The sequence below is a fragment of the Microcebus murinus genome, chromosome 6, assembly GCF_040939455.1.
Source record: "Microcebus murinus isolate Inina chromosome 6, M.murinus_Inina_mat1.0, whole genome shotgun sequence".
NCBI classification, from domain to species: Eukaryota; Metazoa; Chordata; class Mammalia; order Primates; family Cheirogaleidae; genus Microcebus; species Microcebus murinus.
In genome coordinates this window covers 96,348,890-96,363,481 of record NC_134109.1, presented here as the reverse complement: position 1 = coordinate 96,363,481, position 14,592 = coordinate 96,348,890, and the positions used below count along the sequence as shown (strand labels likewise).

Below are 14,592 nucleotides of genomic sequence, written 5' to 3'. Positions count from 1 at the left end.
CCACCCGCCCAACACCCGATAAATGTTACTGCTATATGTCCACTTAGGTGTTGATCCATTAATACCAATTTGCTGGTGAGTACATGTGGTGCTTGTTTTTCTATTCTTGGGATACTTCACTTAGTAGAATGGGTTCCAGCTCTATCCAGGAAAATACAAGAGGTGCTAGATCACCTTCGTTTCTTAATGCTGAATAGTACTCCATGGTATACATATACCACATTTTATTAATCTCCTCATGAATTGATGGGCACTTGGGTTGTTTCCACAGCTTTGCAGTTATGAATTGTGCTGCTATAAACATTCAAGTGCAGGTGTCTTTTTCATAAAGTGACTTTTGATCTTTTAGGTAGATGCCCAGTAGTGGAATTGCTGGATCAAATGGTAGATCTACTTGTATCGCTTTAAGGTATCTCCATATTGCTTTCCACAGAGGTTGACCTAGTTTGCAGTCCCACCAGCAGTGTAGGAGTGTTCCTATCTCTCTGCATCCACACCAACATTTATTGTTTGGGGACTTTAAGTGATAGTGAGTTTGAGGACTTTAAGTGATAGTGATTGGTGAGTTAAGTGATATCTCATTGTGGTTTTGATATCCATTTCCCTGATGATTAGAGATGTTGAGCATTTTTTCATATATTGTTGGCCATTATTCTGTCTTCTTTTGAGAAGTTTCTGTTCATGCCCTTTGCTCATTTTTTGATAGGGTTGTTTGATTTTTTTCTTGTTGATTTTCCTGAGTTCTAAATAGATTCTAGTTATTAGCCCTTTATCAGAGAGCCATTTAGCTAAATGATGATCAACACTGAGACTCAAATTCGGTTCTCCCGACCAAGATATTTTTTTTTGGAAGACCTTGCTTGTGATATTTGTGGCAGATGAATATTTGGTGAATTGGATTGACTCAAACTGAATTGGCTTGGCTTGAACTAAATTAAAAGGACATGTGGCAAGGTGTCCTGGGGACCTATATAAAGAACCATGCTAACAGAGACATTTCCTCCAGCTTCTCTTCTTCCTCTCAGACTTCCTCTTCTTATATCGCTCCTCCCTGTGTTCAGTGAGCCATGCTGAGGGTACGAATGATCAGCTCAGGATGGTGGTTGGGGCGATTTAGAGACTATAGAAAAGTACTTGTGAGGCCAAGCACGGTGGCTCACGCCTGTAATCCTAGCACTCTGGGCGGCCAAGGCAGGAGGAAGGCTCAAGGTCAGTAGCTGGAAACCAGCCTGAGCAAGAGCGAGACCCCGTCTCTACTATAAATAGAAAGAAATTAATTGGCCAACTAAAAATATATAGAAAAAATTAGCCGGGCATGGTGGCGCATGCCTGTAGTTCCAGCTGCTTGGGAGGCTAAGGCAGAAGGATCGCTTGAGCCCAGGAGTTGGAGCTTGCTGTGAGCTAGGCTGATGCCATGAAACTCTAGCCCTGGCAACAGAGTGAGACTCTGTGAAAGAAAGAAAGAAAGAAAGAAAGAAAGAAAGAAAGAAAGAAAGAAAGAAAGAAAGAAAGAAAGAAAGAAAGAAAGAAAGAAAGAAAGAAAGAAAGAGTACTTGTGAACAAATGGCTGGGGTAGGTGGCGTGTTCATCCTTCTTTCTTATCTCCTATCTGTTCCAATCAACAAGCACCCAGGGTACCCGTGTCATGCCTCACACATTGTGAAGCTGCTTTATTAAAAACAAATAGGATCTCAGGAACCTGGGGTCAGGTGAAGTCTGATATGAAAGTGTCACATAATGAAGGTCAAAACAAACTGCTACAATAAACAATCTCAAAACAGCCAAAGAAATGCAATAGTCAACACCAGCTGTGACCATAGACCCCTTAGACTTGAGGCAGTCTGTCTGGAAGACTATTTGTTTTCAGTGTGGGGGAAGATATCTGGGACTTAAGAAATGGCTTAATTCAGGGTGGGTCCCTTTCTCCTGAGATCTGGCATTGAGCAATCACCATTTCCTCTAGTTACACAAACTGTCCAAGACCCCCACTTAACATGAGTACAGCGTACCATGCCGCATGAGCTACCTTAAAATCACCTGTGCCCACATGATCAGATAAAGTCTTCTTTTTGACAATTTTAATACTTTCGTGATTTTTAATTTTTAGTTGCATTTGTCTGGTCTCTATGATAGGACTGAATATTGGTTTTATTATACTTTCAGAATCTGACTCTGCTGTTGTTAAATTATTGGAATGCAGATAAAGAAATATATCAGAGGGATTCACCAAGTAAGTCAAATAAAGGTATTAGTGTACATAGAATCTTTCAGGACCTTCCCAACTCTAACATTCATTTTTTCTATAATTCTAAGTCAAACCAATATTGCTCTGGAACCCTGGATGCAGGGCAGATAGCAATGGAAATATAAGAGCCAGAGCTGAAGTCCCAAATTAAATTATATTATTGAATTTGCATGAAGCTGTTAGAAAATTCAACATGCAAAAGCTAATGTATTTTACATCACTGGAAATAGTGTTTAGTTGGGTATTAAAGATGTTCACTGCACTAGGATTTGTATTAGCAAAAACAAATAAAAAATGAACAAAACACAAAAACATCCTAAATGACCCAACCAGGGAATTCATTCAGTGGCATACTATACAACCATTAAAATAGATGGTTATGAAAACTATATAGCTACATGGGAAAATGCTTATGATTTAATGCTGGAGAAAAGCAAGATAAAAATGTGTCATACTGATTATAACTATGGAAAATATTGAAAGAAGAAATGGATTATTTTTAAACATGCATAGGGAAAATATAGAAAAAACATTTCTATGATGCAGAATTTTTGCAGTAAAAACTGAATTTCTAAATGAAATAGAACAAACCCTATTATATACTTAGAAATCAATATAAATCTCTCCCTAAACTGCACCATTTCTCATTGCAGTGAAATTCCAAGTAATTATTTTATATGATTTACTCACCATCTGTCATTTTAAGAATTGGATAATGTTTGACTATACAGCAAAGAATAATTAGCACTATAATTAATCAAATTGCTGTTTATATTTCTATGTCAAAGTTAATTATTTTCATTTTCTTGTTTTATGAGAGGGGTTCTTTTCTATTAAAGCCAATAACATCCGCAAGTAAATTTAAATGCATTTCGCATGTTTTAATTTTATCAACTTAATGTCACAGCAGAAACCCAGCCTCGGTCAACACTCTCATTTACTGACAACGAGAGCAAAGGCATGGAGTTTTTACCTAGGCTAAACCAACAGGACTGTTTTCAGAACTCTCATTCAGTCATCAATCGTTCTTCTATGTTAGGCATAGAAATCACTTCGTGTACATAATGTGGACTTCTCAAAAAATTTTATCCTTGCCTGTCTTACTCTCCCTGCCTTCTTCCTATCCACCAACACACAAGACAATAAGGACAATGGTTAGCATCTTCTAGACAGTCACAGAAATACGTGATTCAGTTTGACTAATCTATTGAACATGGGAGGGTTGGGTGGTCATTTGTCAATTTTTCTCCAATATTAAATCATGCCAGGAATCTCACTACGAACCATTATTCCAGCATTTTTTTGGTAGCTGACGTGTCACCTAGGATGATATGGAACTTGTCAATGATAATGTTATTGTTATGCATAGACCTTCAGTCTATCAAGCGTATGTAAATAAATAAAATATGTGTTGGTATTTCCAAGGGAGCCAGACATGCGCGGCTTTGGTTTCACTGTAGCAGGTCTAGTAGGGGGAGTCCAGATGTCAGAGTTTTTCTGTTATGTGAAACCATTCCTGATTGTAATGTCTCTCTGAGGAGCTGCTTTAATTAATGCAAAACACTCTAGATACTACTTAATAAATACTAAGCTTCTTCTAAGTGACACAAAATTAAGATCCTTTATTGAACAATTTCTCTATATGCTACTCTGTGCTGGAATCCATGGACCAGTGCATTGTATTTCATGAAGGAGAAGAGAGAAATCTGAACAAAAGCAGAGTTCGGAAACAATTATTTTTGCTAACTAACAACTCTTTCTGCACTGTATACCTTAGTAAACCCAGTTAACAGGGAACACTCTTGGGAAGAAATTAACTGAGTAAATAAAAATATACCGGCTGCAAAGCATGAATTAGAGTCACAATGTCTCCAAACAACAGATACTTAAAGAATGCTTTTTATCTGTGAGCTTACTCTGCTCTAATTAATGCTCTGAGAGTTTGTTCCCTCAAAAGCTTGCAACTGATTTGACATCAGTTATTTGCAGACACAGGCAAAAGGAGGCTGCCCCCAAAGAAGAATGCTTTGTCCAAATATTCTTGACAATATTCTGGAAGGAAAATATTCCAAGGAATTTTTTATGTAGCCAAGTACAATTTTTCATGGATAACCTCTGATTCTTTTATTATTAGTTCCAGTGAGTTTGAGAGCTTATAGTTATAAAACAACTAAGTATTTCTTCAACATCTTTTTTATATCTGCAGGTCTGAGCCATTTCCCCTCCACCCCCCTCTTCCCAGCTCTAGGCACCAATCCCCCAAATTAAATGAAGAATAGTGTCAGATATGATCTTATAAATTTTAAAGCTAAAATGAAAAGTGTTAAAGGTTTGTTCACACTTAGAAATAGTACGAGTCAAAATTTTAAAACACAACAGAAAACCATTTCAATACCTTCTCATTTAGACCAGATCTCATTCATATTTCCAGGTTGAGAAAAGTTGGTTCATGGATTTGTAATCACACCTTGGAAACTGAGAATGCTGCTGCTTTGTTTTTTCGTACTCTGTCTCTAGAAGCACTTCTAATAGTCACTATAAGCTTTCTACGATGTTGACACATAAAAGTCTATAAAGTTCACCAAAACAAAAATGTCAACCGTCGAGACACAGGACAGAAGTATCCCGACAAGATTATCTCAATTACCCCGTGACTTGCTTTTCCCCCCTGGGGATGAAAAATGTAAATGTGAGAGAATTCTGACTTGGAAATTCTAACCAAAGACTATCTCCTCTCCTGATTTTAACATAACATATGTAATTAACACAGTGCTCAAATAGGATAGCTAGCAGAAAGTGGTGTGTGTGTGTGTGTGTGTGAGAGAGAGAGAGAGACAGAGACAGAGACAGAGAGATAGAGAGAGGCATAGACAAGAAAGACGGAGCAGGTGAGGTTGAAAGCTCACCTTTCAAGTCTGTTGTGACACCAAAGACCAGATATTAGTTGAAAGAAGAAAACAGGATGACCCAGATGTGCTTCTGGTCTTTGAAAACAAGCTATTTATGTAATCCAAGCCAAACAAGGAGGTAAGAGACTTGGAGATGTGAGTGATATAATGATGTTTATATTGATATAGATAAAGATTTGTTTAATCAAATTTACTATCTCAGACCTGAGTGTTAGTTGATCACTGAGAGTTCCTTGGGAATCAATCCTGATTCCCACATTGTCTGCCCCCCCTACCCCCTACTTTCTTCCCCTCCCCCATTTTTTTTTTCAGAAGCCAGAGGATGCCTGCTGCATCTTGCACTGTAGTGCAAACAGATTCCTGCAAAGAGAGAGGAAGATAAAATGAATTTAAATTCCAAAGGGGTTCCAGTGCCGGTTTCCTAGTCCCGGAGTCAGCAATGTGTTTGTGAAAATTCAGCCTTTTTGTCTCCCAGTAAAAAGGAGCTAAATCTACATCGGTGGCCCAGTCTCGGGTTGCTATTCTTTGCATTTTCTATTCGAGTGAATGAGAGTGAATGAAGTGGCCGGGACCCTTCATTTGATCTACTCAATTGCATAAAGTGACAGAATTCTAATATATTTGTTTAATGCTCTTCAATGGGCTTTCACTTTTTTTTTTTTTTTTGCTTGCAAATGAAGCATCGTGGGCAAAGTTTCATCCCCCCTTTAACACCGGGACATATTTCATAACTCAGGCCATGGTTTGAAGTAATCTTGAGAGGAGTTTTAGACTCCAAAAGTGGAAAATAAAGAAACAGATGTGCAGTTATTGTAAATTCCTAGAGTGGGCTCTGGGGCTATTGTGCCCCCACGGCGGGCGGTCCAGAGGCTGTGCCTTTCATGCTGTAATTGAAACATATTAATTAGATAATTTGTTGTTAGTTTAAACGAAACAAATGCAGCCCCTTTGAGGCTTCACAGCCGGTGGGTTGGGTTGTTTTTGTTTTGTTTTTGTTTGGGTGTCTCTGTGCATACGTGGCTTTTTGGAGGAAAAAAAAATTAATTGACATTTATATTAAGAATCTAAGACTAGATCCTGATCCTTTGCTGTTTCTTTACCTTTTACGAAGGGAGTTTTCATTTATAAAAGCATAAACCATTCTTCACCCCTACAATCTGCACCCCCCCTTTCTCACCACCCCCAGCCTTGTATAAACTAATATAAATCTTTCTAGCTGCAGCACTGGTCCGGACTCTTTCTCCCTCCCACCTCCCAACCCCATCCTACTAGAGCACCTGGCCAGAGTCATGCTTCCAAGGCACTCAGTCTCCTCATCCATTGAAAGGAATTCAACTCTGCTAGAATATTTAAGTCACTATGATGATCATTTACTAGCACTATCCCTTCAGGATTCCCCCAAACCCCCAAATCAGGCAGTAGAAGTAGTGATTAACTTCTGCAGCTCTTTTCTTGAAAAAGTGCATGAAATTCATTCATCGTGTAAGCATTTCCTCAAATCACAGAGAAAGCTGTTTTAAAACACTGTCGAATGCAGAATCATGTTAGAAACCAATAGTAACAGAGTAGTCAAGTTTCCAAATGAAAAAAAACCTAAATTAAAAAAAAAATCAATACTGCCTGAATTGACAAAACAGAAAATAATATAACTTATCTCAGTTCTCAGGATAAGACCCTAACACACACCTTCCCACTCCACAGTGTTGTCTCTTCCAGTTTTATTTTAAAGCTGTGTGTATTGACTTTGGACTTGAGCCAGGTGAAAAGATTTAACATGACAAAGAGAGCCATTGAAGGTATCATAGTTATAAACTTCCTTATTTGTGGGGCACTTCAGCTAAACAAGGCATAAGTTTCAAAGCTGGGAGGTAAGGCGGGCCTGGAGTTGGGTGGAGGCATGTGTGTTTTGACTGCCTTTGGATTTCTGATCAAGGTCAAAATATCATCAATGGATTTTTTTTTTTTTTTTTTTTTACTTTACTCATTCAACTTTGTCTGAGAAAAGATGCCTGCAATTGTGAAAGGAAGGCTCACAATGCCCAAGTTATTTCATTCTTTGCAATACACCATGACGAACTTTACCAGCTGAAAAGAACATTTTCAAATACTGGACTGAAATCTCTCCTTTGCCAAACATCAGAAACAGGATCTGTACCTTAGTTACCTCCCAATATTAAATGTGTGTATGTACATATCATTTTTTTTCCTGGATTCTAGTGCTTATTATATGAGGAATATTTTACCTGACTTTCAAAGCTGATAATTATAAAATGTTCAGGGCCCATGTTATTTCATTACATCTCCTTCATTCCCAGTTCAAATTCAGGGTTACCAAATTCAATGAGATTAGAATATTCCAGAGATGGCCTTAATTTTCTCTTGCAGGAAACTGTTAAAATGTATTGAATTGTTTTAAATGTATAGGATTTCTTCTTGAGAACAAAGTTTCAAGAGTTCCCTAGCCCAGGGTGGATAAGTTTTTCAAGCTTTCTTTAGCTGATCTTGTTGATATAATTGTGAATTGGGCTTGATGAATGAGTTTAGTTGTCCCCTGTCTGACGAGCTTTAGTAGCTTCATGCATTTTAATCAGTCCAATGATTCATTTATTTTCCACCTTTTTTTTTTTTTTTTTGGCTGTGTGTGGGATCCTTTCAAAAATGGTCACAACAGGATTTATTACACTTTACACTAATCCTAAATTGTTTTCCAGGTAGTAATAGTCTCAGGTGTTAAGGATTCTCCTTATGGAGTATAAGTGACCATGGTTTCTATGTGGGTTTCTCTGTGTTGCACAAGGTTCTGTTGTTTAATCATTTTACACAGTAAAGTGTTAATTACCATTTAAGTTTCTCTTAGTCTTGTAACTTCATTAGTTGAATACACACCTCACTCTGGAAATATTGTGACCTCTTCAATAAGTGTCAATTAGCCTTGAGCCATAAATTCTTGGCAAATTTTAATTCTCTGCAAAAATCTGAAGAAAAGCAAATACTTAGAGTCAGGCATTTGAAGTAATTTCATTCACATCTTTAAAAGAAATGCACCAAGCATTTTCCCACATGAAGGACTGAAAGAAATCTGTTCAGTTCCAAGTGAACATATTTCTAGGCATGGAAGGTGAACCTTTAGGTAATTTCTAAAAAAAAAAAGAATTGCAACCACTGCAATAATTTAAAGGAGCAAGGAAATGAATACTCACTCCAAATAAGATGCATCAGAATATAGGCATTGAATAAGCAAGTCTGTTTTTACTTTTTAAATTTCCATATCACTTCTACCTGATTTCCACATAAGATTTATATAAGTGCCGTATATTTCATAAAATGTATATGTTAAGATAGACAAAAATACATATAAAGTATTATATTGTTTCAATAACAGTTTTTCTTCATAACTACACCTGTGCACCTGACCTAAAATAGAAATAGTTTGTTTCCTCTTTCCCTATGCACAAATACCTGCAAGAGTCTGTCTGAATAATTTTTCCCACAATCTGCACTTGCACAAGAGGAGGTTTGACTGTTTTCACAATATGACATGAAAAAGGCAAACTACTCAGTGTATTGCAGAAAGCATGCTTAGGGAAGCGCTACATCAATCTTTTGTAAAATTGTTGTTTGTAGCAACTCTTCAAAAACACACAAAACTAAAATTTGAATTTACATATTTTAATGAGAAAATATTATTTGGACTAGGTCATAATTTAAGGTAGACACCTTTTTAAAATCCTTTGTCTTAAAACAGGCATGCTGGGAACAAGAACATCAATATTTAAAATGCCATGCTAATTCTGTACAGGGAGGGAGAAAAATGAAAGGTAAAAATTTTACAGCTCTGATGACACTACAACTTTTTTTTTTTTAACTTAAGCAGGTCACACCAGAACAATAGTTCGTATTCCAGCAAATTACCTAAGACTCTAAAGGAATATAGCAAACAAAAGTGCATTTTGCACAGTGTATAATCATTCCTATTCACAAGTATTTACATCTCTTTGCAGCCCTTTAGCTTCTTGGAAAAGTTCTTGTAGCAAACAGAAAGACTTGTCCGTGGGAGAGCTATCCAGTGACACCCCTTCATGTTACCAGTCAGCTTATCTAAGTTCTTCCAGGGTTGCCCTTGGTGCTTTCTTGGTTTGGGCTTATTTCATTTTTTTTCTCTCTCTCTCTCTCTTTTTTCAACAATAAAATAAATAGCTAAAAAGGTCTCTAAGTAATTGGAAAGTTAACATCCCAATTAACTTTCCCATTCCCCTTTCCCCTCCCCTAAACCTGGCCAGAAATGAAGAGTAAACATTCACATTACAACAGGTACTTAGAAAGTGGGCTTTGCCCAGCCCGTCCGCCTAGCAAGACAGATTCAAGTTCACCGCTTACATTTTACCGGGCGCTCTGTAAACAATACAAGGTTACTTTTAGTTTTGTTTTGCTTTGTGTGGAGGACAAGCGTCCCCTCCTCAGCTTGGCAGGCTCTCCCCTAACTCTCAGCGCCTGCAGCCCCGGCAGGAAACAAAACCCCAAAACAAAACAAAACAAAAATCTCCGCGGAAGCCCGGGAGGCTGGGCCGCAGCCCCGGGAAGCTGCGGTCTGCAGGCCCTGCCGGACGGGCGGGGCGAGCGGGGTGGGCAGATTAGCGGCTCCTTTGCGCTGCAGTTTTCCAAGACGCGGAGAGATCCGGCCCTCGGCCGCGCCACCGCAGCCCCCGGGGGGGTATCTGTTCCAGGAAACCTCTGAGGCAGTTTCTCTAGTCTCGAAACTACGACAGAGTGCGGAGCTCCGCCGATGCCCCCCGGGGGAAGACGCGCTTTTCCCCGCGAAGGCGGGCGGCAGGAGTTTCCCCGCCGGTTGCACTGGCTGGGGTTCGGGGGGTCCCCGGGACCAGGGCGGCGCGGCTCAGGTGGCCGCTGCCATCCCTCGTTGCCCGGGCGAGGACAGCTCCCACGCGCCTCCCGGCCCATCTGCAAGTTTGTGTTTTGTCTCCCGGGTCCGAAACAAAGTTCTCTTGGGTGGAGGGAGTGTTGGCTGAAGGTGAAAGGGACAAGGTAGGGTGGCAGTCCCAGGTCGGGGAGGGCCGGGCAGGTGGGGTCCGGGGAGGGCGATGGGGAGAGGAGGGAGTGCGGGCGCCGGCTTCTGCGGGTCAGTGCACCGCCACCGAGTGCAAGGCGGAGGCCGGGCTGGTGAGCGTTTCGCTGGGGGTGGCGGGGCTGCTTTGGCTGGTGGCTGTTTGCGAGGACGTGGGGCTGAGCGAGGGCGGCGAGTTCGAGAGCAAGGTGGGGATGGGCGCGGGCAGCGCGGGCAGCGCGGGCACGGCGGCCGGCGTGGGCTTAATGGGCACGGGGATGGCAGGCAGCGTCTGGCCAGCCGCGTGGCACAGCGGCTTCAGCGGCACGCCGTAGGCGCTGTAGTCGCCACTCGCCATGGAGATGGGGGTGGCCGAGTCGATCATGCCCGCGGAGCCATACACGTGCGGCCAGCCGGTGCCCAGCGAGCTGCCCATGGTAGTCAACTGGTTGGGGAGCGGGTAGGCAGCGGGCACGGGCTGCATGGCGGAGAAGGCCAGCCCCCCGGGCATCTTGTATTCCCGCGCGATGATGTTCTCGATGGCGAAGGGGTGCTTGAAGCCCGAAGGCTGCGCCACGCCGCCCAGGTTGTAGGCGGCGGCGGGCATCTGCGGCAGGTGCGTGCCCGAGGCCGCGAGCGCGCTGAGCCGCAGCTTGGCCTGCTGCTGCAGGTACTGCGCCGCGTCTGCGGGCTTGCTGGGCGCCAGGTGGTCGGACTTGAGCACCTTGAAGCGCTTGCGGCGCCGCAGGAAGCTGCCGTTCTCGAACATGTCCCCGCAGCTGGGGTGCAGCGCCCAGAAGCTGCCCTTGCCCGGCTGGTCCGGCCGCCGCGGGATCTTGATGAAGCAGTCGTTGAAGGACAGGTTGTGGCGCAGGCTGTTCTGCCAGCGCTGCGTGTTCTCCCTGTAGTAGGGGAAGCGGTCCATGATGAACTTGTAGATCTCGCTCAGCGGCAGCATCTTCTCGGGCGAGCTCTGGATGGCCATGGCGGTCAGCGAGATGTACGAGTAGGGCGGCTTCTGGTCGCTGTACGTGTTGCGGCCGGGCCGAGGCATCTTCTTGCTCGCCCTCCTCCCGCTCTGGGTCCGCGCGGGCCGGCGGACAGCTCGGATCTGGGAAGGGGGAGGTAACGGGGGGCGGTAGCACGGATGCACAGAGACCCCGCGAGGCCGGCCAGGCCGAGTAACAGACTGCGGGGGCGGGGGTTTGGGGCTGGGGCGCTGGATCAGCCGGCGCCCGCGCTCTTTCGCCAGCAACTTTGCGCTTGAAGTGGGACCCAGCCAGGGGGCGCAGGAGGGGAAGCCGGCGAGCGGCGCGAGGGTGGCAGGGAAGTAAGTCGGGCCTGGAGTAAGGACAGGGGCAGGGACGGAACAGAGAGCCGCTCACCTTAAAGTTGCTCCAAGTTGCGCGTCCGCATCCAGGATGGCGCCGCAGCTCGCCTCGTCCCTTCCGGCTGGCGGCCCGCGCGCAGCGCCCCGGCTGGGTCGGACTCCGCGCGACCCCGGGCTCTAGAGCTCAGCCCCGCGGCGTCCCGCGCCGCCCGGTCCGCGGCGCTCCTGGCCCTGCGACCTGCGGGCGGCCGAGCTCGGCTGCGGAGTCCCCGCGCGCGGACGGTGGCAGCGGCGGCCTCGGGGCTCCGGAGGGCGCTGCTGTGGGCTCCGAGGCTCGGCTGAGCTAGGTGGCTGCCTCCATGTCCTCCCTCGAACCATCTGATAGTTTTAAGCGGTGACAGGAGCAGAAAAGACCCCTGTAGCGGCGCTTCATTAATGTGCCACTTCTTAGCTATCATATGACAATCGCCTTGGGAGGAGGAGGAGGAAGAGGAGGGGGAGCGGGGGCTGCGGAGGGAGGGGACTGAGCGGGAGGGGAGAGCCTGGCCAGCTCTGGTTTCTTTCACACCTATTTACATGGACACCTTGGCCAATAGGAATCACTTCCAGCTCCAGCCTGGGCGAGGGGGAAGAGCTCGGCCGCCGGCGGGGAGCGGGACGCGCCGGCCGGTGCGCGCCGGGTGAAGGTATGAGCAGGCGGCGGCCGCGGAGCGGGGAGCCAGGCGACCACTCACGTTCGCAGACGGAGCTGCCGCGCCGAGGATGTTTGGCATGGAAATTGCCTGGCTGGGGTATTCTGTTTCCTCTGCATTGTATCGGGTTTGTATTGTTAGCTAACTTCAGGCACGGCTCTTTCTTCCCTGATGCCCACCCTTTTCCTGAGCTCGGCACTGCACGGGGTTGGTGGCATGGGTTATTATAATGAAACATACCCTTCCCCCAGTCCTCCAAGAGTCAAGGTGAAGTTTGATCTGACCTTCCTAGGCTGCTGCTTGAGCTCTGCACAGTTGGGTGTGTAGCTGTATAAAAATGATGGGTTTTTTTTTAAAAAAAAATACTTGCAAAATGGAACGAGACATCCTCATGTAAGAGCCCACTTTTTAAAATCTAGATGTCTTGGCCACATTTTTTAAAAAGTAAGATTAGTAGATGTAGGTGAAGAGTCAAGATCTTTGCTTTAAAAGTCCTCCAGGAATTTGGCAGGACGCAAGATAGGGGCTCGGGGACCCTCTGGGGCAAACGTTGTGCGGGTCTGGAGAGGACCTAAGTTCGTTTGACACACTCTATCACCAGATAAACGTCAGGGTCGATGGCTTTTCCCAGGGGGGGTTGAAATTTTAAGAGTAGGGAGTTTCCTGGAAGTTTGTATTTTACAGCTGGAACTCCACCCCACCCCCCATCCAGGACCCCCCCACCCTCCTTTAGGGTTTGGGGCGCTTAGAAAAAGCTACCTGCGGTCCCACTAAAACACCAGCGTATCTTCTAAGACTTGCAAAGAACCAGTGAGTTTTTCCTTTTAGGGGGCTGGGGGATGTGCCTCGGGTCACCCTGCCTGGTGCGCAGCCGGCTCCCTTCTGATGGGATCCGCTTTGGGAGGGTTAAATGAATCATTATTATTATCATTATCCTCATCGTCGCCGTCGTCGTCATCATCATCATCAAATTGCTATGAAATAAATAGTGAGTGGATTCCGCCCGCATGCATGCAGCCTACGAGTAGACGCCAGGAGTTCCCACGGGTTTCTGCACATTTCTCAGACTTATTTATGGTTCTTTAAAAAAAAAAAATTCATTTTACCGCGTTGTTAAAAACTCAAAACCTACAGCCCACACAGAATCATCTTCAAAGTCCAGAAATGTGAGAACTTTTTTTTTCCTAGAAGGTGGTGTGGGGGGTAGAGTTCTGCGTGTGAAGTTTCAATACTTTAAGTGATATTAGAGCATTATTAGTGGAGATGTTTGGGGTTGGCATAAAAATCCTTCAGGGCGCGCGCGCACACACACAACTTAACGCGCGCGCACACACACAACTTCATTAACCACAGTTTCAGAGGTGGTCAATAACTCACCAAAACGTAACTTAAACACGATGAATTTAGGAGATTAAACAATTTCATTAATATTGAAATAGCTCCTGCGTCTGGGCTGCCTTGCTTTAGATGCAAGCGCACGTTTTCCAATATTAACAGAAGTGCTTGAAGAAAAGAATAATGTCACCTTCTTAATTCCGAAAAAATAAGCAGAGGGAGGAGGTGGGTGGAGGAGGGACGTTGACCTATCCCTGGGGGGCAAGGCTCGAGAAGGGGAGATAAATGTATTGCCCCTCTCCGCAGATAAACCAGTTGGACTCGGGTGGAACCTCGGCCCAGCTCCGGCCGGCCGGAGGCAGCCGTAGTGGCTCCAGCTGCGCGCGCTTCAGCTCCTAACGAGGTGCAACGAGGTGCGCGGCGTTTGGGGGCTACTTGGTGCGGCCGGATTCCGCTGGAGGGTCTTGCGGTGGGAGGAGCTAGAGGGTCCAAAGAGCCCGGGAGCCTGAGCGATCCGGGATTTGGAATAGAGACAAGGCTTGTGTTTTCCAGAATGGAAAGGTGTGCTGTCCACGCTACTGCTGGCCTCGGACGTACAAAACGCCGAGTTCCGATGGGCAAGGCGGGAGCGCTCCTGGGTTGGACAGGTGCCAGCACAGAACCCCCCCCCCCAGGGGTTTTTAGTATCCTCTTAGCAAATATGTGCATCAGTTCATACTGACATGTAGACAGAGATAAAAATATTGTGGGTGATTGGATTCAGGATGTCGAACGACAGGTTTGAAAGGTCTCCGTTTCCCCAGTGACAGCCACGAGGATTCTTTTTCACCCGGTATGGTGCGTGTTGAGGGTGGGGAATGGGGAGAGAGAAGCGATTTTCTTATTTTTAACAATTGGCATTTTGTTGCTTTGCAAAGGGTCATTGTATGCCTGTCGAAATCATTGCTCAAGAGTAAACAGAAGATTAACTAATTGTAAGAGTGGAAACGTTCGAGTTAAAAAAAAAAAAAAACCCAAGT

At 44.8% G+C, this 14,592-nt stretch overlaps 2 protein-coding genes across 2 annotated transcripts; one reads left to right on the top strand and one right to left on the bottom strand.

Annotated features, from left to right (window-relative positions):
* Window positions 1-8,807: 8,807 nt before the first annotated feature.
* FOXB1 (forkhead box B1) lies at window positions 8,808-11,929 on the bottom strand. Its single transcript, XM_012782987.2, has 2 exons — window positions 11,602-11,929; window positions 8,808-11,327 (listed from the first exon to the last, which is right to left on the bottom strand). Exon 2 carries the CDS (start codon window positions 11,268-11,270, stop codon window positions 10,293-10,295), a length of 978 nt encoding a protein of 325 aa, XP_012638441.1. The 5' UTR covers window positions 11,271-11,327; window positions 11,602-11,929; the 3' UTR covers window positions 8,808-10,292.
* On the top strand, window positions 11,368-11,888 carry LOC142871540 (uncharacterized; the record flags this gene model as incomplete). Its single annotated transcript, XM_076004641.1, is given in 4 exon segments — window positions 11,368-11,499; window positions 11,502-11,565; window positions 11,568-11,673; window positions 11,675-11,888. Coding segments are annotated over 4 exon segments (516 nt in total), but the record flags the coding sequence as incomplete, so codon positions are not given.
* Window positions 11,930-14,592: the final 2,663 nt, after the last annotated feature.